General features: G+C 49.0%; 1 protein-coding gene across 1 annotated transcript in view; it reads right to left on the reverse strand.

The window, feature by feature from the left end:
- CCDC187 (coiled-coil domain containing 187) overlaps nucleotides 1-24,083 on the reverse strand; it is a 335,108-nt gene that overhangs the window by 278,352 nt on the left and 32,673 nt on the right. The window contains exons 5-7 of the mRNA XM_069609090.1: nucleotides 19,466-20,085; nucleotides 17,676-17,807; nucleotides 15,062-15,166 (exon numbers count right to left, since the gene is read on the reverse strand). Coding sequence (XP_069465191.1) covers nucleotides 15,062-15,166; nucleotides 17,676-17,807; nucleotides 19,466-20,085 — 857 coding nt within the window. The remainder of the gene's footprint in view (nucleotides 1-15,061; nucleotides 15,167-17,675; nucleotides 17,808-19,465; nucleotides 20,086-24,083) is intronic.

Below are 24,083 nucleotides of genomic sequence, written 5' to 3' on the forward strand. Positions count from 1 at the left end.
CTCGGAAGGGGGCAGTCCTCCCATCACCTTTTAGTCTGCGTTGCGTGATGGAGAGGCCCTGGCAGGCAGTATGCGGCCTGCACACCCTCCTGGTCTGGTAGCCAGTGTGCTCGGTGGGTTGGTGCGAGAGTGTCTGTGAGGTTCCTGCCTGGCGGTGTCAGATTATAAAAGAGAGATTTGGCAATAAGAGCGAGCGAGAGCAGTGCACACTTGAGCTTCGCACCCCAGAGGCTGCAGGCGCATCCCACGAATTCTCTTTAGTGCTTGAAATAAAGAATGGAACCTCATGCAGTGACACTGTGGCCAGGCGGTAATAAAGCTTTCACCAGGGCGAAATGAATGGCAAATTAAATAATGACCATTCAATTCCTGTGTACTCTACTTAATGCAGAATATATGAACTACTATTTTCCCCAAGTATTGCAAATTAATTTTTTCTTAACTGCGGCATATTTTCAATTCATCAGATTCTCAAGCACGGTGTCGTTGACCCCTGAACTCCGATTTATCTCTTCTTTAAGCCTTGCCCTGACATCACCACTGACAGAAACTAATAGCCAGTAAAGACACGTTGACACTGGCACTTACAATGATAAATGCGCTTGCGTGGCACAAGCTTATGGCTGGGTCTCCGAGGGAATAGCAGGCCATCCATCCACAAAATCCATTAAAATGAAGGGTGGGTGGGGAAATAAAGCAGAGGAAAATTATTGTATATTTCCTGCATTAAAAGTAAAACTTTTACAACCACACGATCTGTGCATTAATTACTCATTATGATACTGAGAATGTCCAGTCACTTACACACTTTAGTTTTCTTGTGTTTTATGCATGGAAACTAATATATATATATATATATATATATATATATATATATATATATATATATATATATATATATATATATATATATATGTTTAAAACAAATTGACGAAGAGGGAACTCAAGATCTAGCAAGTACGCCTATTTCTCTGCTTGTTGTTGAACCCATAGAGCACAAATGGTCACCACAGATTAGGGCATCATTACGAGTTGGGCAGCGAGGTAAAAATGCAGTAGTAATACTGTTACCCACGCATTACCACGCCACCCAACTATGAGTTGGGCGGAAAGTTGGGGGATTCACCTCCAGCCATGAGCTGCAGGTACATTTGCAGACTTTTTGCCCATTTTCGGTGGAATTACTGCAGTGGAATTACCGCCGCATTAATTCTGTCGGAAATGCTCCATTCAGTCCTATGGACCCAAACAAATGGGGACTTACGTCGCCACCTCCACTTGTAATCCAGCGGTAAAACTGCCGGACAAAGTGGCGGTAATAGTAGTTCCGTTGGGCAGTACTTTGGCAGATTTGCTGCCGGAATACCGCCCAACTCATAAGCCTCCAATAAGTGTGCCTGGCCTGTGTGGTTCAATAAATGTCACTGTATTCTGGAGGATCCCATTTTGATATTATTTATAGTGTCAACAAGAAACAATGATAATGTTAACGGACATTTGTAGCGCGCACTATCACCACCGAAGTGGTCCCCTGGAGAACCTGAAACAGACCTGAAACATGGTCAGATTGGGTTCAGGGTCTGAAGGCTGAGTTTTTGATTGCAGGCCGAGAAGGTCACATCCACAAGATCAGCCGTTTGATCCCAGGCACTCTCCTGGTCCCTTTCGGGGATGTTCCCCATGCACTTCCGCTGGGCCACCCCCTACCCTGTCCACCCACCACTTACACACTTACCTGCTGAGCTCTGGCGCACTCTTGCAGCTTACTCTAGAGCTAGGCCATGCCCCCTACAGACCTACGTACGAGAGGAAGCCATCTGCATGCAGCCTTCTGTGGGAAGCCATATAGAGGGTGCATCTCAGAGACCGCAAACATCGGGTTGGCCAATAGGACAATAGGTCCATGATAAAGGGCTGGGCCAACAGGCCAGGGTGTACTGGTTTAGTGGTGAATTTTGGCCAATAGGATGACTTAGCACACCCTAGCGTGAATAGCCTTGAGCAATGGAATTGACCGGATGTCCTTTAAAATGCACCATTTTCCCCAAATGACCACTCAGGTACAAGTCGTATGGTTTGCTGAAAACAAATATGAATTTGAAAATGTGGCCTAATTTGTTTCGTGCCTGGGTCCATTTGTTGAGCCAGTCCAAACCTGAACTTAACAGTCTGTGTCAGGGTGGTAGAGAAACCTGAAATCCACCTTCCAAAAAACATTTACTGCCAGATCCCAATTCCTTGTAGCTACAAACCTGGATTAACCAGCAACACCTGGTTTTTACTGCCTCCGTAATGAGTGCACGAGGCACGAAAGCGCTTGGAGGAGAACACCACCTGGACTGTAAGAGGCTGAATGTACAGGGAACTAGAGTGGGTTCATCACCCCCCTTTGCCTCCAAAAAAACTATATATATATATATAGATACAGTGCTTTAGTGACTTTTGGACCCTATGATGGTCTTAATGTAAATGAGATTTGTATTGTTTTTAAGAACGATGTAAGAAGATTTTTTGAAAAGTTGTAACAAACTGTAGCACAATAATAATAATAAATATATATATATACACACACACACCTACAACTTCACAGGACTCTCATTAAGAGTGCGAGCTATGCTACCATGGTAAGACACGTAGTGAGACATGTGAGACCTTACAGGTTAAGTGCAACCCCCTTTATTGATTTGCAGGGGAAAATGAGAGGAAAACACTTAACGTCCCCACAGGATGATTGGAACTCGAATCTATCCACCAAAAGGGTGCTAAGGTTGGGCTAATATAAAAGACGGACTCCACATGGATGGTTGCAGGTCTACTCCACCTTGCTTGCTAAGCGGCTTCCCCCAGTCTAAGACACAAATGTTCCAATGCATGGCCCGACTAAAAGGTTTATAACTCCCTTATTCTTCACAAGTCTGTCCCTAGACTAATACATATGAATTCTTGGAGGAGTTACTCACAGTTTGGGTTCCCCCTCGCCCTTTCTGTTTTCACATGTAGTCTTTGCTCTTCTGTATTCCTCTGCTGTTTCTCTTCACATGTCTCTGTCGCCTCTTCTCCTGAGGTAGCAGGTCTTTAATTGTGAATCACCAGTTAGGTGTCTTGCCTTCTTGAGATAACAACTCTTATGTGTCTTGCAGTTTGGGGTCCCCTGTCCCCTCTCTGCATCCTCTGGGTGCCTATTCCTTCAGACATTACCTTGGCACTTTGTTTGCTTGTATTAACATTTCTCAAATGGTTACTCAGAGTCTGGGTTCTCCTCCCCTCTATCTATTTTCACTGATGTTCATTTCCTTACAGACTGTCTTGGTGCTTGGCTTGCTTGTACGAAAACCTTTCACATGGATTGCCTGCAGTCTGAGCTCTCTGCTTTCAACTGCTCCCTCGGTGCTTTCCTGGAACCTCTTGCCCTCTTCCCTGGGCTACTCGTGGTCTGTGTTCTCCTCGCCCCTCCCTGCGTTCACCTGGGTCTACTTCATTCAGCAACGACTTGTTGAGCCACTTGAATACTTTATCTTCTTCTTTCTTTGTCACAAAACTTCCCTACTCGGTTGCTTGCTCTCGTGCAAGACTGCTATGTCTCGTACAGGGGCCTGGCTTCAGGACCAACTGGGATTCGTCCCTTCAATTCTTTAGTTGTTCCTACATACATTAGTAGTTTTCATTTCCCCCTTCTCTTTCTCTGGGGTTCTTGCCCTCTGTCGGTTGTATTTATTAGGGTCTCCTGTCAAAAGGTGGCCTTGTGGGTTGCTGGTGCCGGTGTTGCGCGTTACCTCCAATTCCAGAAGGTGGGTATCCGACATGTTCCCAGTGCCCTCACTCCTTAGCCTCCATTGGCTATCTCTGCTTAAATCATGAATCCGGGAGGCTGATTGGTAAAACACCTGATGCCCCCTGATGCCCTTATTTATGCTAGTTAAATTTTAAAGGTCTGCGCAGTCATCACCACCATCTTGTTTCTTGCAGTAGTGTGTAACATGACTTCTATGCGTTAGTGCGATCTCTCTTCCGCGCTTATCTCGGCGTTCCTACAGAGTGACTGCTCTGCCCCACTGACATGACTCTGTGCCTTGCACGTAAGATGCTCTATAGTTCCGATGGTTTGTTGTGACTTTGCGGGGTTGGCTCACACCACCAATGGCCTGGAATGCTCTGCAGGTGATCAGATTTCAGTTCCCTGCTTCTAGGTGCTTCACTAGGCCTGTGAGTTCTCACTTCGCTCTCCTGCAATGATATAACTCCCTGCTCTTTGAAATGTAACAGGCCAGATGGATCCAACATCAGCCGCCATTAGGCACATAGAGTAGCAGCTGGGCCATCCTCATCACTAATGGCCCGCGACCCCGACAAGAAAGGATCAGGAGTTCGAAGAACTCATCACAGTTACCTAATATTCAAAGTGAGTTTTGTAAAGTACTGGTGTAGTGTATTTGATATAGCAGTATTTTTGCTCTTGGACATGGTTCATTCTATCTCACGCTCTTCTCTCTCCGGTTAGTATAGCAGTCTATTTCTTCTGTACATTGTTTAGTATGGCAGTGGTATGTCTTATTCATATTGGTTGGAGTCTCTCCTGTGCAATACTCTATGTCTCTCTAGATAACTCAGGGGCAACGCGCTCGCCTTGGAAGCAAGGCGACACGGAGCACCACAGGTTCGATCCCCGGGTCCACGCTTAGAAACCTCTGGCTATTAAGTGCGTTATAAATAACCTATCATATCTGCTCCGGACATTGTCTAGTGCCTCGCTGTGTGTTTAGTGCAACAGTGCTAGGTCTCCTGTACGTTATTTTGCATTTCTTTGTGTTTTGTGTAGAAGTGCTATGTCCCCTTATCAATGCACCGTGGCTCGGGCTCGGTAAAGCATTGCCTCTCCTCTATTTGCTATAGAAGCGTATTCTCGTGAGGACATTGGTCATTGGTCTAGGTTGGCACAGAGGCAGCCAATCAGCCTTTGAGAGGGGTTTTGCTCTGCTGCTCCTTTCTGCATGTACACATTCACGTGTCCTCTGTTGCCGATTGGCCACCCTTGTAGCTAATGAAGTGTGTATTGGAAACCTTCTGCAGGTCCAAAATATAGATAATGTTTGTAATGCATGTCTCGAGTTTGGCTGATCAGATTTCTGGCATTTTTTGTGGAAAGAATCAATTCCAGGTAAGGATTAGGTCTGTGCCAAAAATCTTGAAAATGGAAGCAACCAATTCCCAGATATGTATCCTGTAAAGCGAGTTTATCTGGATCTATGGAAATCCCAGTGTAAATAAAAAACAGATTTTCATCTGCAATCTTTTTTTGTTATTGCATGAAAGCATTCATGGAATTTCACCAAACAGGGTGCGCATGTTTGGATGTGCTGAAATAATTATTTGGCAAACCTGGTAAACTGGCATGGATGTGTTCAGATGTTTTTTGAGGAAAATGTGTTGGTAGTGTCATGTAACCTTCACTGTGGTGTTGCTACCATGACTATATAATGCATAGCATAAGATAAAATATACTTATGTATGAACATATATTTCTATTTTGAAATGTCATCACATGCTTTGTGGCTATGGATGTTTGGGAAATTAGTGAGCAGTGGATAATGGTTTCAAGCATTTTGGGGAACGCTGGGCTAAAACGTCCAACTGGAGGAGATGGAGTGTTTCAAAATCTGCAATTAAACGCCGCATCGTCAGAGGTGGCAGGTTAGAGGCTAATGTGCACTGCGCTGACAGTGATGCATGGGCCGCGGCGCTACTTGAGGGAGGGCGGCTGGGGGCGCCTGTATTGCGGCACGGTGCTGCTTGGAAAGAGGGGCAGCTTCAATGGGGAGCAGGGACCTGCAGGCCCTTGCTAGCAATGTGTCTATAGGGGGCTTGAACGGTGGGCCCTGAAGGAGGGGGCGGGCTCAGCTTATCATAGTGAAAGACTATTCTGCTGGCCCGGCGCTTCCCAAACCTCCATGTGCCTACATGTACGCAAGGATTTTGATGTGCCAGAAAACAGGCGGGAAAACACGGTGCCACTTGAGAATGGATTCCCTGGGCACAGTGGACAGCAGGGCAGGAAATTGACTCTGCATTGCCCCGCTCCGTGCAGGAAATCTGCATGTGTTTCTGGCTGCATCACAACTTTGATGCAAGCAGAGAGGTGCGACTCCCAGCGGTATATCCCTACTCTTTTATGATTAAAGGGCACATGAATGTGCAGTGATTGCAATCCTCAATTAGGCTCACACATGTCCCTTTGTGCCACGGTGGGGAATCACATGTTCAGCATACACACACGTTGCCCACATAGGACAGCTGCACATAATGTGTTTGCAAACAGTAGCACTCAGTAAGTTTGCAGAAACATTCATGGCACGGAGGAGCAAACTTGACAGGCAAGACCAAAAACTCGCGGACCTAAATGTGGATGCGCTGTTTGCATGAACCTAGCACAGAGTCTAAGCATGTTTACAGATGAGCTTAAAACTCAATCGCTGAAAGCAGTTCTACACTTTCTGCATAGTAATGTCTGTCATCATCTCCCCGTCAGCCACTCTCAGTGATTGAAATGCCCAATTAGGCTTAGGCATGGCACTTTGCAATGCTGTATACACTAAAACATTAAGTCTCGGGGGCGTGTCCTTGTTTGGCAACCTCTATGCACCATGCAATGTGTAGTTATTTCTGTCTACTCACTTACATACTATTCTATCACTACAAAAATATGTTACCAATATTATAAAAGTCTAGGGCCCACTGTTATCTCAGTATTCCCCATGCAGGGAAAGGGTGTAAATACATCATTTGGGCTTAGAAACCCAAGATTGCCATTGTCGATTTCTTGTGTCCCCACCCCTTCCATTAGGGGTTCTTAACCGTAATATCCCGCAACCCTCTGGTGGTGCTGGCAGATTTGTCATCTGGCACTGTTAGTGTGATTGGCCCTCATTACAACCCCGGCGCTAAACCATGGCGCTATTAGCACCATGGTTGGTGCCGGTGTTGTAACGAGTCCGCCATGGTGGAATGGGGAAATACTCCAAGGTTGGCGGGGCGGTAATTCCCCATGCCGCCATGGCCCTTCCCCATTCCCATTTTTGGCCCATAGGGCTCAATGGGAATGGGGAAGGCGCTAATTACGGCATTACGGCACCGTAAATTACGGTGCCGTAACTAGCTCCAAGGTTCCTTTTCGGGTTGGTTTTTTAACTCCTGCTAAAAGCAGGCGTTAAAGTGTAACCCGCAAAGGGACCTCGTAATCAGGCGTTAAGGGTTTAACGGCACAGACACCTTTTACGGCGCCGTTAACCCCTTAACGCCTGGGTTGTAATGAGGCCCATTGTGTTGGTGGCCCTGGGTTCAAAGTTGTCATAGTATTTCATACAGCCCACATCTATGTTCGGACCTCTGCATTTTCGGTTGAGCATCTTCAAGTCCTTGAGATCTCATGCCCTTCTGTGTGTGGTACTCGAGAGACCACTTTTGAATACCATCACCAACAGACCCTACACTGTGTGCCAGATCACGTTCAAAGTAGTGACCGAGTGGTGTTTCTGTTTGTTTTTTTTTTTAAACTTTGTTTTATTGACATTTTCATAATATAACAAACGGGCTGGAAGCTTTACCAAAGAGTATACAAGTCACAGGCCCAAAAAGGAAAAGAAAAAAAGGAAAAAGAACCGCTCCCCCCCTCAACCTCCCAAGAAGACAAACCCTCCCCCCCCAATAACTTAGACCCAGTAGAACCCCCTTACAGGGAGACGCGTTGCACACTTTGTGTGACCGGAGCTCGGGAAAGAGTGAAAATTTCGACTGCATGTTTGGCTGTATGTCGTCCGCTGTCCCCCGGGCCGTGGGTGCCCTTTTCCATCCATATTCCCTCCCGGAGAATCAGTGGACCTCCCATCCCCGGATCTGCTGCACCCCGTACCAGTTAGCCTGGAAAGAATTCATGTCATTGTTCATCATCGCCTTTAATTTGTCCATCAAAAACATGTTCTTAACCTTTAGTAGCCAGTCCTCCTTTGCGGGGGTCTCCTTGCTTTTCCATTTCTGGGCCAAGGCCACCCTCCCAGCCCTCAGCATTGTTTCCCACATTCTCGGGTATCTGTATACATCCGTGTCCTCTGGGGGAAGGCCCAGCAGCACTGTCAGGGGATTATGGGGAAGCAGTTCCTCCGTGACTTCAGCGATCCAACCCCTTACCCTCTCCCAGTATGCTTGCACTTTCAGGCAGTGCCACCACATGTGGCCCCTCGTGCCTACCTGGTCACATCCCCTTGGGCAGGCGGGGGATATTCCCGTAAACATTTTTGACAGTTTGACGGGGTCTCTGTGCCACCCCTGTAGGATCTTAAAGTTGTGCTCCATGTCCGCTGTGAACAGGTTCCCGTGGAATGCTATTTTAAATATCCTCGACCAGGAGTCCTCCGAGATTTCTTCCCCAGCCAGTTCGTTCCAAAAGTGCAGAACCCCCTCCTTCTCCCCAGGTCAACAGTGTTCAAAATTTTATACATTGCAGATACCGCCCCCTTCCTGGAGGTCGCAGTATCGAGTAGTTTCTCAAAGGGGGTCATCTGTCTCTTTAGACTTTGGCCCCATGATTGATCACATAAGATTCCCTTCAAGCGGAGGTACTCAAATATGGAGATTGACTCCCGTCCGAGGGCGTCCCTCAAATCTTCATATGGCAGGAATTCTCCCTCTTTAAACATTTGTCCAGCACATTCCATCCCTGAATCTGACCAGGACTGTGCGTTACGGAACCCCCTGCTTCCCAGTCTAAGGGGGTGACCCCAAAGGGATGACATCGGGGACGGCCATGATGTCAGATGTGCCGTTTGGGGGCCCTCCGTCCAGATTGCCCAGAGAACTCCCAGTGTTGGGTGAGATTTGAGTCTGTTCGGGATGAATTCGTGTGGGGCCCATAGGAGGTTGCGTACCTTGAGTGGGTGCGCATCCATGTCCTCCAGGTACGACCAGTATGTGCCCATCCCTTCCTTCATGTGTTCCAGGAGGACGCGCAATTGGGCGGTGCGGAAGTAAAGGTGGAAGTCAGGCAGCCCGAACCCCCCCTCCTCTCTAGGTAAGGTAAGGATGCCTTCGCGGTCCTCGGGGTCCTGCCCTGCCATACGAACTCGCGCACCGCGTTCTGAAGGACCCTGAAGGTCTGGTCGGGGACGCTGGTGGGGAGAGCAGTGAAGAGGTATAGTAAGCGCAGAAGTATATTCATTTTCGCTGCCGTCATACGGCCGTACCAGGACAGGATCATGGAGCCCCATCTCCTTAAATCGGCGGTGACCTGTGACATAACGGGATCATAGTTAGCGGGGGCGAGATTGGATAGGTCCCTGGTTAAAAGGATCCCCAGGTATCGAATAGAGGTCTTCCCCACCGCTATCCCCCCCAGACTGTCCCGGGAGTCCAGGCCCAGGTCCCGAGTTCTCATGGGGAGCAGGACTGATTTAGATGTATTAATCTTTAGGCCTGAAAAGCGCCCAAATGCGGTCAGCAGGGACAGGAGGGGGGGAGTGAGGATCTTGGGTCCACCAGGTAGGCCAGGATATCGTCCGCAAACAGGGAGAGCTTAAATTCTACATCACCTCTCCTGATCCCCTGATGTCTGGGTGTGTTCTGATTGCTATTGCTAGGGGCTCCATAGTTAGGACATAGATCAGCGGGGAGAGTGGGCATCCCTGCCTTGTTCCCCTTGATAGGGGGAATGGGTCTGACAATCTACCATTCACTTGGACTCTGGCCTTTGGGGCCCTGTAAAACGCGGCCACCCAGTCCCTGATGTGTGTCCCGAAGCCCATCTTCTGAAGGGTGAGTTCCATGAACCTCCATTCAACCCTGTCGAATGCCTTTTCCGAGTCCAGGGAAAGGACGCTCGCGTCTAGGTCCAACACCTGGGCGTAGTGAAACAAGTCTATAGTTTTACGAATATTATCTGAGCCCTGTCTCCCCTAACAAACCCCACTTGGTCACCGTGGACCAGCTTCGGCAGGATCCCCTCCACCCGGCTCCCAATAACCTTGGCCAGGATCTTGACATCAATATTCAGCAGGGAAATCGGGCGGTAGGAGGAGCACTCCGAGGGGTCTCTGCCGTCCTTGGGGAGCACTACAATGATTGCCTCCATCATGGAGTCCGGGAGAGGACCCCCCTCCAGTACCGCATTGAACACCTTAACCAGGTGGGGGGCGAGGGCCGACCAAAACCTTTTGTAAAAGTAGACTGAATAACCATCTTCGCCCGGGGAAGTGCCCACCTTCATGCCACTGATCGCGTATTCCACCTCCTCCTCGGTCACCGGACCCTCCAACCCCTCCGCCATCTCCCTGGTCAGGGACGGGATCTGTATGGAGTTTAGGAATTCCTCGATCTCCCCCGTGCCCCTTGTATTCGGACGAGTATAGCCTTTCATAGTATCGGCGGAAGGCCTCTCCAATGTGGGGAGTGTCATAACCCAGCTCCCCCACCTCGTTCTTCACTGCCTTCACCATTCTGCTCCTCTGTACCTCCCTCAGTCTCCAAGCTAAGATCCTGTCCGCCCTGTCCCCTTTTTCATAATACTTTTGTTTAACCAGGTGGAGGCTTCTCTCTGTTTTGTGGAGGAGGAGGTCTTTTAGTTGGAGCCTGTAGTCGTCCAGGGCGGCCACCCGGTCGCGATCTAGGGGCTCCGTAGGGGGGCCTCCCAGTTGGAGTTGGGCGATTTTTCCCCTCAGATACCGTTCCTGGGCTTCCCTTTCCCTTTTCCTCTGGGCTCCCAATTTGATCAGGACTCCCCATAGGGTTGCCTTAAAGGCGTCCCACAGAGTGTGTGTTCGCACCTCATCGTTGTCATTGAGTTCAAAGAAATCTGCAATGGCGTCAAGAACCTCCTGGGCTAGGACCTCGTCCTTCAGGAGGGAATCATTACACTTCCATCTCCCCCTATGTTTGTTTAGACCACCTCTTGCTATGGTGACTCGGACCAAGTCGTGGTCAGACTAGGGGACTGGGTCAACCCTATGGCCAGTGACAAATGGATACAAGGTCTCATCCACAAGGACATAATCTATCCGGGAAAATGACGTGTGTACAGATGAGTAGTAAGTGAAGAGGGGGGTGTTCATTCTAGGGGTCGGGACCGTGTCCACCAGGCCCAGCTCCGAGTTGACCCTCTGGAAGCCATGTGCCATGATCTCATCAGATGCCCTGGGGGCCTGGGGACCGACTCGTTTCCTGTCCCGGGTTGGGTCTAAGACCATGTTAAAGTCCCCCCCCACCACCGTCCCGTGGACAAAGCCTTTGAGTTTGTCCCTCACCTCCTCCCAGAACTGGATTTGGCCTTCGTTTGGGCCGTAGACAACGGCTAGGGTAAGTGGGGCCCCCTGCAGGGATCCCCGCACCAGCAGGTAGCGACCCTCTGGGTCTTTCAGCACGGCCTCTTTCTCGAACCCCACATTCCTCGCCACCAAGATGGCCACCCCTCTCTTTTTATTTTTGTGGGATGCACTGAAGATCTCCCCAATACCTCCTCCCCGCATTTTGGGCTCCTTCCCCCGTGGCCAGTGAGTTTCCTGCAAAAAGAGGAGGTCGAGGGTGGCCCTTCTAAACTCTCTGCAGACCAGGGATCTCTTTGTGGGGGTGTTTAAGCCCCGTACATTAAGGGAGCCCACTCCCAGGGCAGGCAGACTCTCAGCCATAATCCCAGATTCCCTCCCTCTCGGTCAACACCCTCGTAACTCTTTTCTTCACGTGCTCCCTTGGTTCTACTTTGTGGTCCCCTTTGTTCCCTTCCCCTCCCCCCCGGGTGGGCTTAGAACACCCCAACTGCCCCCCGTACCCCAACCATATCTGAACAACCCCAACTCCCGTAAACACCCCCACCCCCCTCCCCGGCGTCCAGCCAATTAGTTCCGCCATTGCTGGCTTTTGGCCGAACCACCAGCCTGCCCACCTCGGCCAGGCATTTCACACATGAAGCTCATCCCCTCGAGCCCCCAATGTTCCCCCCCGGCTGTAAACCGTTCATATGTCCCCTATACTTGCTGTTCGTGGGGACGATAGTGGTGGTAGAATCTCCCAATCTGCGCATATCCGTCCCGGATTCGGCGGGTCACCCCCATTCTCAGTCCTCTGGGTTGTTTCGTTCTCCCGCTTTCGCTGGGGATGGAGTGTTCATTTTTCGAAATTTCCTTGCACCGGTTCGCCGTCTCCTCTCTCCGGACGGGCCGGGGCTATTTGTTCTGAAGCTCTCTGGTCCCACCGGTCCCCTCCGGGGGTGCGGGTCCACCGTGTACTCTTGAATAGCTCCCCGAATGTCTTCTTCCGTGATCAGGGTTGAGCGTTGGCCCATGTATTCAAAATTCAGGGAGAAGGGGTAGCCCCATCTATAGCGCACGCCCTTTTCTTTGAATAGTAGCGTAAGGGGTCGGCACATTCTGCGCTTAGCCAGCGTGTAGGAGGAGAGATCCTGATATATTGAGACCTGGGCATTATTGTAGGTGATTTCTCTGGTCTTTCGGGCCTCCTCCAGCACCTTTGTCTTCTCCGAGTAATAGTGGAACCGGACCAAAATTGACCGGGGGGCCCCCGCTCTGCCCCCTGCCCTATGCACTCTGTCAAATGTGAGCTCGGTTGTCATCTCCTCTGCGAATAGGAGGGTGATAATGTCCCTCACTATTCGGGTGACGTCCCTCTCCGTTTCCCCCTCCGCTTCAGGTACCCCGAAGATTCTGAGGTTGTTCCGCCTCTCCCTGTTTTCAAAATCGTCCATCTGTCGGGCCCTTTCCTCGTCCCTCTTCTCCAGGGCCTCCAGCCTCATACATAGTTGTATGTCCTGGGTTGCTGTTGAAGATTGGTTGGCCTCCACTTGTAATAGTCTATCCTCGACCTTGTCCACCCTCTGGTCCATTTTCTCAAACTTCTGGGCTATATCGGAGCGCATGTCCCTGATTTCCTGCAAGATCGAGGCAAAGCCTCTTTCCATTGCTGCCGATGAGGGAGCCGCGTCCTCGGATTGGGCCATAGTTCCTTTGGGGTTCGTACCCTTGTTACCTCTGTGGGTCTCCTGGAAGCGGTATCCCTGTAAGGCTTCTCGCCAGTTCATCTGGTGTTTACCTGCACCTCGCCGTATCGACCCCCGCCGCCCCGGCGGAGGGCGTGGGGCCCACTCCGGGTCAGTACTCGGTTTCCCTCCCGGGGCGCCCCAGGGGGGCAGGTGTAAGGGGGGGGAGGCCAAGCGAGGCCGCCCCACTCGCGAAACGGGTGATTCTTGGCTGTTTCTTGGGGGCTAATATTTTCTTGGGGGGGGGCGGGCACACGCCCCACCAATCCCTGGGTGGGGGCCTCACACCCCGCTCGAAGTCTGCCACAGTGGTCCGGGGCTTCTCCTGGCCGCCCTGTGGGAGGGTGTCGTGTGTGGCCTGGGCTGGCAGGGGCGGAGGGCACTGTAACCCCGGCGCCCTGCCCGAAGGCTCTCGTGGTGTGGGGGGGGCGGGCACATGCCCCACCAACAATGGTTAGGGGCCTTACACCCCGACCACCCCAAGTTGTTGCAACGGTGCTCCTGTCCGTGGGGGGGTGGGGCGCCCAACACTGGATCCTCCTGGCCGGGGCCGACGCAGTCCGGGGGGCCCCCCCGCGCTTAATCAGGGCGTGCGGGGGGGATCTCCCCACCCGCGCCAGCGGGGGAGTGGGTCCGGGACTCCCCGTGTCGCTGCCGCTCTCTCTCCTCACCTCCTTCCTCCGAGGCCCCGAGGGCCGCGGCAGCCCGCCTCAAGGACTCCTGATGGGGGCGGAGGGCGTCTGCATGCAGGCCTGCTTCGCTCGAGCGGTTCCGACAGCGAGCACTCCGGGACGGTCTCCCGGGCCGGAGGCGTTGCTCCGTCGCCTCTATGGTCCGGACGGCGGGAGGGAGGGGGGAAGGGAGCCCGTCTCCCGAACCGCTGCCGTGCTCGCAGTGCCTCCGGCCTCTTGTGCGGGAAGGCCTTGTCTCTTCTCTGGTGTTGGGGCCGTCCAGGCCGCGCCTTCTCCTGCTGGTCCCGATCTCGGGAACCCTGGGGTCGTCGGACTCCGCTCCTGCTCTCACGGGGCGCCCCGAGGGTTCACCCGTCCCAGTCACCGCGTTGGGCCCGCCGGGCGGGTCTCGGGGGGGGCTCAATTCCCTCTAGATGCCTGGCTTCGGGGAGAGCAGTACGTTCAGGCAGCCATTGCCTGCGCGCCCCCTGGTGGCCTCCGGTGTTTCTGTTTTATGGTTTGAGATAGTGTGTCTATGTACTTCCTGGCAGGTCCCACCTACATATTTTCCTTGCAGCATTTCTTGCATTGGTTGAGGTATACAACATTGGATTATTTGGTGTTCCATAGCCCTTGTATCTGTACTGTTGGTTTCTGCAGGGTAGTTACGGCAGACTCACTGCAGATATGGTGGCAGGTGTGGCATCCTCTAATATTGCATGGGCACATTCAATGTCCACCTCTTAATACAGCTCTTAGAATTATGCAGAGTGACCATAAGGGAATGAATGAGTGTCTTCTCAGTGCCACGTCTATGATAAACACTAGGCTTTGTTGTACATTTCAGAAAGCACACACAGTGACGTGTTCGTCGCATTGCTTATTTTCGTACAGACTAAAAAAATCAGTTACATGTTTATGGTAAATTGTCAACATAGGTGTAATGCCACATGAGTATGTTTGTATGGAACCAGTTTTCTTGTAGTAAAAAGCAGCTCTGTAGGTGTCTTTGTTAAGCTATCTAGACATTGCTATAAGCAGCAGTCGGAGACCCTTGTTATTTTGATACCTGCATACATTGGTCTTAATACAAATGTCAACAGCATGCTGGATTCCATGACTATTGCTTCATCGAAAATGTACTGCACTTGTTTTTTTATTTGAACTATTCATTTTCGTGTTCACTTCGAATAACCACTTCCTAATCATATCATTCTTTACGAGTGAAAAAGTCAAAATAACACTTTTGAACGGTTAAATATCCTGGAAGTGGGCCGGCACCATTTAAGTGATGGGTCCCACTGGGATCGTCCTCAAGTGTTCCTCAAAACCATAAACAAAGGTCAAGGTGCATCATTCCTACCTGAATCTTTCTCCTTTCTTTCATCCATGGAGGACTTGGATGAGCTCTTCTGAGGAACATAGCTACGATGTTTTCTCTTTGCGAGGCTTTGCTTTGCGTCTTTATCTGCAAAGCGATGCACACAGGTAAGCATAGATTTAGTTGTTAAGCCCAACGCATTATGATTCTGCTTTCCAGCACCTTGTTTGTATGTGTGTGTATGTGTGGTTTCCAGCATCCTGTGTCCATAGACTGTGAGCAGGATCATTTGTGTTGTGAGTGGGGTTTACACCTTCATTTTCGTGCACTTTTCACTGCTATGCGTTTATGTATATAGGCATGTGCTGAGTTGAATAAAGTGCAAGCCTAGCTGTGAAGCAAAGGGGCAGTGCACAACAAGGGATACAGCGATAGGATACTGCACAACACGGTGATACAGCGATAGGATAGTGCACAACACGGTGATACAGCGATAGGATACTGCACAACACGGTGATACAGCGATAGGATACTGCACAAAAAGGGGATACAGCGATAAGATACTGCACAACATGGTGATACAGCAATAGGATACTGCACAACAAAGTGGTACAGTGATAGGATACTGCACAACAAGGGGATACAGCGATAGGATACTGCACAACAAGGGATACAGCGATAGGATACTGCACAACAAGGGGATACAGTGATAGGATACTGCACAACAAGGGGGTACAGCGATAGGATACTGCACAACAAGGGATACAGCGATAGGATACTGCACAACAAGGGGGTACAGCGATAGGATACTGCACAACAAGGGGGTACAGCGATAGGATACTGCACAACAAGGGATACAGCGATAGAATACTGCACAACAAGGGGATACAGTGATAGGATACTGCACAACAAGGGGATACAGCGATAGGATACTGCACAACAAGGGATACAGCGATAGGATACTGCACAACAAGGGATACAGCGATAGGATACTGCACAACAAGGGGATACAGTGATAGGATACTGCACAACAAGGGGGTACAGCGATAGGATACTGCACAACAAGGGGATACAGCGATAGGATACTGCACAACAAGGGGATACAGCGATAGGATACTGCACAACAAGGGATACAGCGATAGGATACTGCAAAGCTAAGGAATACAGCGATAGGATACTGCACAACAAGGGGATACAGCGATAGGATACTGCACAACAAGGGGGTACAGCGATAGGATACTGCACAACAAGGGGGTACAGCGATAGGATACTGCACAACAAGGGATACAGCGATAGGATACTGCAAAGCTAAGGAATACAGCGATAGGATACTGCACAACAAGGGGATACAGCGATAGGATACTGCACAACAAGGGGGTACAGCGATAGGATACTGCACAACAAGGGGGTACAGCGATAGGATACTGCACAACAAGGGATACAGCGATAGAATACTGCACAACAAGGGGATACAGTGATAGGATACTGCACAACAAGGGGATACAGCGATAGGATACTGCACAACAAGGGATACAGCGATAGGATACTGCACAACAAGGGATACAGCGATAGGATACTGCACAACAAGGGGATACAGTGATAGGATACTGCACAACAAGGGGGTACAGCGATAGGATACTGCACAACAAGGGGATACAGCGATAGGATACTGCACAACAAGGGGATACAGCGATAGGATACTGCACAACAAGGGATACAGCGATAGGATACTGCACAACAAGGGATACAGCGATAGGATACTGCACAACAAGGGATACAGCGATAGGATACTGCACAACAAGGGGATACAGTGATAGGATACTGCACAACAAGGGGGTACAGCGATAGGATACTGCACAACAAGGGGATACAGCGATAGGATACTGCACAACAAGGGATACAGCGATAGGATACTGCACAACAAGGGGATACAGTGATAGGATACTGCACAACAAGGGGGTACAGCGATAGGATACTGCACAACAAGGGGGTACAGCGATAAGATACTGCACAACAAGGGATACAGCAATAGGATACACAGAAAATAACAACATGTTAAGGGTACAGAGTGAAGGCTATGGCGAGAAGCATCAGATTGGGCTCTGCATGAAAGCATTTGAATATCACTGCATTAGAGGCCGGGGATGACGGCGTAAAATGAAGAAAGTGGGACACATAGAGGATGAAAAGAAGAGGTACTAACAACAAGACGACCCACCATGTGAAGGCACAAGCACATTCTCTCAAGTGACACAGAAAGCCAGTCCACCAGAGAAGTTCACACAAGAGATCTAGAATGGGTGACATCACAGAGCCAACCTAGCAACCATCCCTCTGGCCCACACCCACCAGCAGGGATAGCCTTACACTGAGATAGCTTATCCTAGACCTCAGAGTTGGCGCCCCAGCAATCAAGGAAGGCATTCAAAGATCTAGGTGGCCAGGGGCCAAAGGCAAAGAAGGACCATGTTATATAGTGGCTCCCTGGCAGAGATGTGGGCATGAAGGCCTGTCTTCCTAACAGCGCAATCAAAGTAGGGCCAAGGAGACGAGAGGTTTAACCTAGGCATCCCCATGGACCTTTCTGTGGCATTATGACACCTCTTTCACAGCATGTTCTACAGAATCTAGCTGGATTTTAAAACCGAGTACTGACCTCGTTTGGGGGGTTTAGTTTCTTCATATGCAATATTCTCCTGTCCAGGCGTCCTGAGGGATTCCGCCTCTGGCTTTGTGATTACTTCTTCAGGGAGAAATGTACCGAGAGTACTGTTCACAGAACTAAATCCTGCAAAATGAGAGCACGCGCATCAAAGAAACAACAGTGATATGACAAGTGATCGATCCACATAGAAATCAGAAACAGACACATCTTACAGTAAATTCGGGGCTCAGTCTACATTTTCTTCACTTAAATGCAAAGCTTTGGGGCTATCTGAGGTGGGAATTATTTTGTATGGAGCCATGTCCCCGTCGGACTGTTCACGGTAGTGCTTTGACGTGCATCAGGGTGCATAGGGAAACCAACACGATTTTGGATAAATACAATGAAAAGAAAGACGGTCACATGCCCTTTCTTTGCAGTGATATCTCAGATCATCTTTCATTATATGGAGGGTCTTGATGAATACTTTCACTATCACAAAGACTGGTTGTGCCGCACTAGCTGTGTTCATAAACCATTCATTGTTTTGGAAACAGGATAAAGATGTGTTTGATTTTCAGCTCCACAAGTCTCTCTCTAGTTGTCTGCCATGCCCCCTCCTCCTTAGCCAGCCCCCGCAGTGATGGGCAGAGCCCCCGTGACTAAGCTGCATCTCCAGTGCTTAATTTGTGGGGGTGTTTGCCAGGGCTCAGCCCCGGCACGTATTGTCTCAGACTCACTTTAATTGTGAAGTGGTGGTGATAGTGCATCCATCAACCACAATGAGCAGGTGTGAGCTGCAGTGTAACCCCAAATATGCTGACACTGTGGGGGAGCAGCCATGGGTTGTGGCAGCAGTGGTGGGGAACTGCCCACCCGCAGTGACACAGGAATGCTAACACATTTTTGGGGCCCTGCCATTTCTTTTTTTTTTCAAATTAGGCACTGTTTATATCCTACCCTTCACATTCCACAAGGATATATATATATTCATATTCTCTCTCTCTCTCTCTCTCTCTCTCTCTCTCTCTCTCTCTCTCTTAAAAAACAAATGCAAATCTCGATGACAAATACTGGTCCTGTACCTTTCAAAATATGGCCACATTGCGGAGAAGTGCAGGTTCTGTCCTATTTGAAAGGTAGCCACATTTGAAATAAACGTGAGCTTCCCAGCCCAGTGAAATATATCTGCTGAGTGGACTGAAGTGGAGTTCAAATTGGGGACCAATTAAATCCTTGCCCTTGCTGCTGAGACCACCCACACGCGCCAGCAGCAGCCATTTCACACTTATAATCATACATAGCTAAACAGAAAATACACCGCCATGCTACCAACACTTCACAGTGCAACACATTGCAGACCTTTTGGCTTTGCCAGCACTTGTTCTAAAATGCAACCTCTGAGCTCCAGGCCCTTTCAAATGTGCATTACCGATCAAGCACATGAGCTGTGGGTTTCACAAAAGCCACTGGTCACCTGGGGGTCAAAAACAATATACAACTCTGCCCTCAACCCAGCAGCATTGATTATCATAGGAATTCAATATGTGCAGTTATGGGCCTATTATTGGACGTGCAGAAGAATAAATGGAGGCCAGGGCTCTTAAAAACGTAACGACTTCTGACCAGTTAGGGGAATGCTGCTCTTAGAATATTGCACATAAATTAAAGGTTTAAGTAATACACCCAAGTGCCGTGAAATCCTTACAATGACAGCATGCGGGTTATGAGCGGAATACGTAAATGAGCACTTTGCAGAGCCCTAAACACAAAGCATAATATCATGGAAGGCAGTAACTGACCTCTATAAACTGGCGGAGGTGGGCCGAATGTCACCTTGCGCACCGTGCGCCTCAGGGAGCGCGTATTGACAGCCTCTTTGAGTGCCCAATGGGCGGAACCATGTTGCGCGACAGGAAGGCCGCCAGAGCGCCGCCTCTGCTCGCGGATCCGGTCTTTGAGCTTCTCCAGTTTTCTCTCCGGGGATTTGCTCTTCAAGTATTCAAGTTTCTGAACATAGGGCCCATACGGTGTGCCGAGCGGAAAGATGTGGGGGGACGGAGAGCGGCTTGGAGGGGATCCTTCCCAAACGCCGCTGCAGATCGCAAACGTTTGGTGGTCGCCAAGAGTGGAGACCAGAGCTTCTTCAAAGTCTTCTGCAGGTTTGTTGGCCTTAGCGGGTATGTCTTCCATGGAACTATCCCACTTTCCTTGGGCAGGAGGGCTGCAAAGACAGGAAAGGCCATGGGACCGAGCTAGGCCCTCCCTTGCCGCCATTGAGTTTTCTTTCGTTTGGGTGGTGCTTAATTCTTCGCTGTCGAACGAGCGACTCTGCGTCTTATCCCATAAGCCCATTTCGGACGGTTTCTTGCAAGAATGGCCAACCTTTGTGGAAGAGAGAAGAGTGCTTCCCTCGTCGTCCCTTTGAAAACAAGAAATACTTAATCAGCAATACACACTTGATGGGCCAAACGTACCCTTTTAAAGCCAAACTCTACGTAATACCTTTGCCTTCAACTCACACCCAAAAACACACATCTGAAATGGAGGTATTGACGCAGTATTTTGCCTCATTTCATGAACACTGGTTTGTTGAAATGCATATTTGCCAATCCTTCTAAAATGTGATTACAACCAATATATAATTTTAACTTTTGTCCAACATAAATCCTCTCCCTTCATGCAACCACTTCAAAGTGGATGCATTTGCCATTCCCTCCCGCACACTAACACCTTGTCGAAACAGGGGCATTGTGCAAGTAATGTAAATTGCAAATCTCTCAAAACATTGCTTTTTCAACAACACCTGCCCAAGGACTAATTCCAATGGGTGCACAGACTGCAACTCACAATACTGCGCTACTGGTAAAAGATGGCAACCTAAAAGCCGGCTACTTGCACACTCTGCAGTGCTCCGCTGGCCTCGAGCTAGGCACGTGCTGTAAACAATAAAATAAATAAACAAACAAAATTGGATCAAACATGCCCAGAGAGTTTAGTTGCTGTAAAGGAGCAGGCAGGGAGGACGCAGGAAGAGTCAAGCTTTGACAGTGTACAGTAAATTGGGTCATCAGCTTCAACATTTACCGCATGAAGTTATGACAAGGGATGACATCATTTTCTCTGCCACCACTTCTGGATCGTCCTAAACTCAAGTGAGGCACAGAAGGCCCGGCACCCTTCCTAAACCTATACAACGCAGCACCCTGACAGTGAAGGAGCCGCAATCCTGTCCGTTTTGCCAAACGTGCGGCTCACACCCTGACAAATGCGCCGTCCGCATTCACCCTGTCACAACGCAGAAGGAGCGGCACTTTGAAACTGACAGGCTTGCGGCTCTCACACTCTTATGAAACCAACAAGAATGAGGTGGGAAAGCTGAAATGTGTGGGTTGTGGTGGCAGAGACAGCTTTTGGTGCCAAGAGGGGTGGATAACTCCTGAGGTTGCACCAAGATTCTAATCGCCCCCTTGGTGAGTCCTCGCGGGTTGGTGAATGTTTTCAGTGGAGGGTCCTGCATAAATCCTCAAATTAGAGCAAGCAACCGAGGATAGTGAGGGTGCACAGAACAATTAAGGATAGTTTGGGGGGTTCACCCGCAAAGAAGTGCTTAAAATATGCAATTTGCAGCACGATATTTAAGAAAAATTGGAGGAACGGCCATACAATTTATAAATGTTTCTCTGGTGAAACATGAACAATATCCAGTGAATTTCGTGATTCAAGGGTAGTTTTTCTTGGTGAATATTTTCATTGGAGGGGCCTAAATATTTCCTCATTTTAGCACAAGCAACCGAGTTTACGGGGGGAGCCCAGAACAATTAAGTGGGGAACATATTTTGAAATAATGTGCTGAAATGATACATTTTCCAGCACGTTTGACAAAATGAGGCAAAAAGCCATACAATTGACAGTTGGTTCTCTAGGGTAATATGAAAAAATGCAGTACATACCATGTCACCAACAGTACACTACATAGGAGCACTTTATACCATTTTCACAAGGCTTCTGCCACAATCTATCCATGCTGGTAATTGTCAGTGCAAATCACGTGCAGGAGGATGCTGCCACAAATGGCCAGTGTAAATCACTTGCATGAAGCTGCTGCCACGACCCATCTATGCCATTAATGGTCAGTGTAAATCACTTGCATGAAGCTGCTGCCATGACCCATCTATGCCATTAATGGTCAGTGTAAATCACTTGCATGAAGCTGCTGCCACAACCCATCTATGCCATTAATGGTCAGTGTAAATCACTTGCATGAGGCTGCTGCCGCAACCCATCTATGTCATTAATGCTCAGTGTAAATCACTTGCATGAAGCTGCTGCCACGACCCATCTATGCCATTGATGGTCAGTGTAAATCACTTGCATGAGGCTGCTGCCGCAACCTATCTACGCGAGTAATGGTCACCTTAAATCATATGCATGAAGCGCTTCCACCTCCATGCCTATGAATTAAAGTGCCCATTACTGGCATAGATAGGACTTCATGCAAATGAATTAAAGGTACCATTACTGAGATGCACAGTGAGGTTGGGAGCACCAGAGCAGGCAACAGCTCGCTCAGAAAGCTGGCATTTACCAAAGGATTTGGGCCACCTGGTTGACTTCTCTCCTGATCCAGAGTGCTAATCTTAAATATTAAAGGTTACACTGATGCAAATCTTTATATTCAATATACTTTTCAGAATTCCCACTGTGCAGAACTAGAAAATCAACTTTAAAGCTTCTGATCAAAGCAGGTTGTACTCCAGCAAATCTGTACCTGGTACAAAGAGAAGAACATTGTAACATTTACCCATTATGACATGAGTGGAGGGACATGGGTGCAAGGTGGACTGCAGGTACCAAAAGAGGGTGCAAAGAGGGTACGATTGTAACATTTACGCATTATGACATGGATGGAGGAACAGGGGTGCAGGGTGGACTGCAGGTACCAAAAGGGGGTACGATTGTAACATTCACCCATTATGACATGGATGGAGGAACAGGGGTGCAGGGTGGACTGCAGGTACCAAAAGGGGCTACGATTGTAACATTTACCCATTATGACATGGATGGAGGGACAGGGGTGCAGGGTGGACTGCAGGTACAAAAGGGGGTACGATTGTAACTGTTACCCATTATGACATGGATAGTGGGACAGGAGTGCAGGATGGACTACAGTTACCAAAATGGAGTAACATTGTAACTGTTACCCGTTATGACAAGGGTGGTATTACAGGAGTGTCCAGTGGACTACAAGTGCCAAAACGGAGTAAGATTGTAACTATTACCCATAGTGACATGGATGGTGGAATAGGAGCGCAGGGCGGTCTGCATGTACCATAATGGTGTAAGATTGTTACTGTTCCCAATTCTGACATCGAAGGTGGAACAGGAGTGAATGGTGGGCTGCAGGTACCATAGTGCAGTAAGATTATAACTGTTACCCATTATGCCATGGATAGTGCGACATGAGCGATGTGTCTAGCCACACATACTCACACGATGCAACACTATTCTATGATGCACAAATGACGCATCATTAACACCAATCAGAAGGTAGGATTAGCAATGAATGGCGAGGTGTGTCTCCTCTGCAGAGATAAGCTTTTTTCTAACATATTAAGCAAAACAGCTCTTAGTAACCTTGTCATGGGAACCCTTTGAGCTCGCTTTAATCAAGCCTTACCATCAAACTGCACTCTAAGTCCCTGCCTGTGATTTTTCAAAGCAGTCTTCTGAAAGTGAATGACGTAATTGGAGCTCTAAAAGGTCTTAACCAGGTCTGCCTTCAGCTACTCGATGCATAAGCACTAAGCATGCCATTCAGTGAAGTCCTGTTAAAAACAAGTACTGGCAAAGCCAACAGTTTTACCTTGTGTGTAAGTATTAGGCATTTGCCAGGCACTGCTATTAGATGCCCAGCTACTCTCACCATTCTGCACCAGCTATCATCAATGGACAGTTAATACCACTATGGCATTGCCTGGCAAGTGCCTTTCCCATGCATACACAAAAGCCCAAACGGTTGGCAGTCTCAATACTCGTTATTCATGGATGTTTCAGCAAGCAACAGAGAACCGCTTCACAGACACTATGTCATTGTATCAGCAGCATCTCCATCAAGAAGTGCAGGCCAAAGAACAATGTGCCCTGGTCCTCAGTCTAAGTATGGTGGCAACGGCAAGACCAAGTGGTATTGTAAAAACCTCCCATTTACAAAGTACCACTTTGGGATCCCATGGGCTATTTACTGCATGGGGTCCATGTAAGGTACTGCATTTGGTAAATCTGCGTTACTTACCATGTTCAAAGCTTTCTATGCACCCCGTGCAGTAAATATATCATGCAATCCCAATGCATGATTAGGTTGCATTTTTAAAAGAAATAGGTGGTATTTAAGATACAATGGGCCTCGTTATGCCTATA

Source organism: Ambystoma mexicanum, chromosome 8 (assembly GCF_040938575.1).
Source record: "Ambystoma mexicanum isolate Mex_15411 chromosome 8, UKY_AmexF1_1, whole genome shotgun sequence".
In the NCBI taxonomy this organism is placed as follows: Eukaryota; Metazoa; Chordata; class Amphibia; order Caudata; family Ambystomatidae; genus Ambystoma; species Ambystoma mexicanum.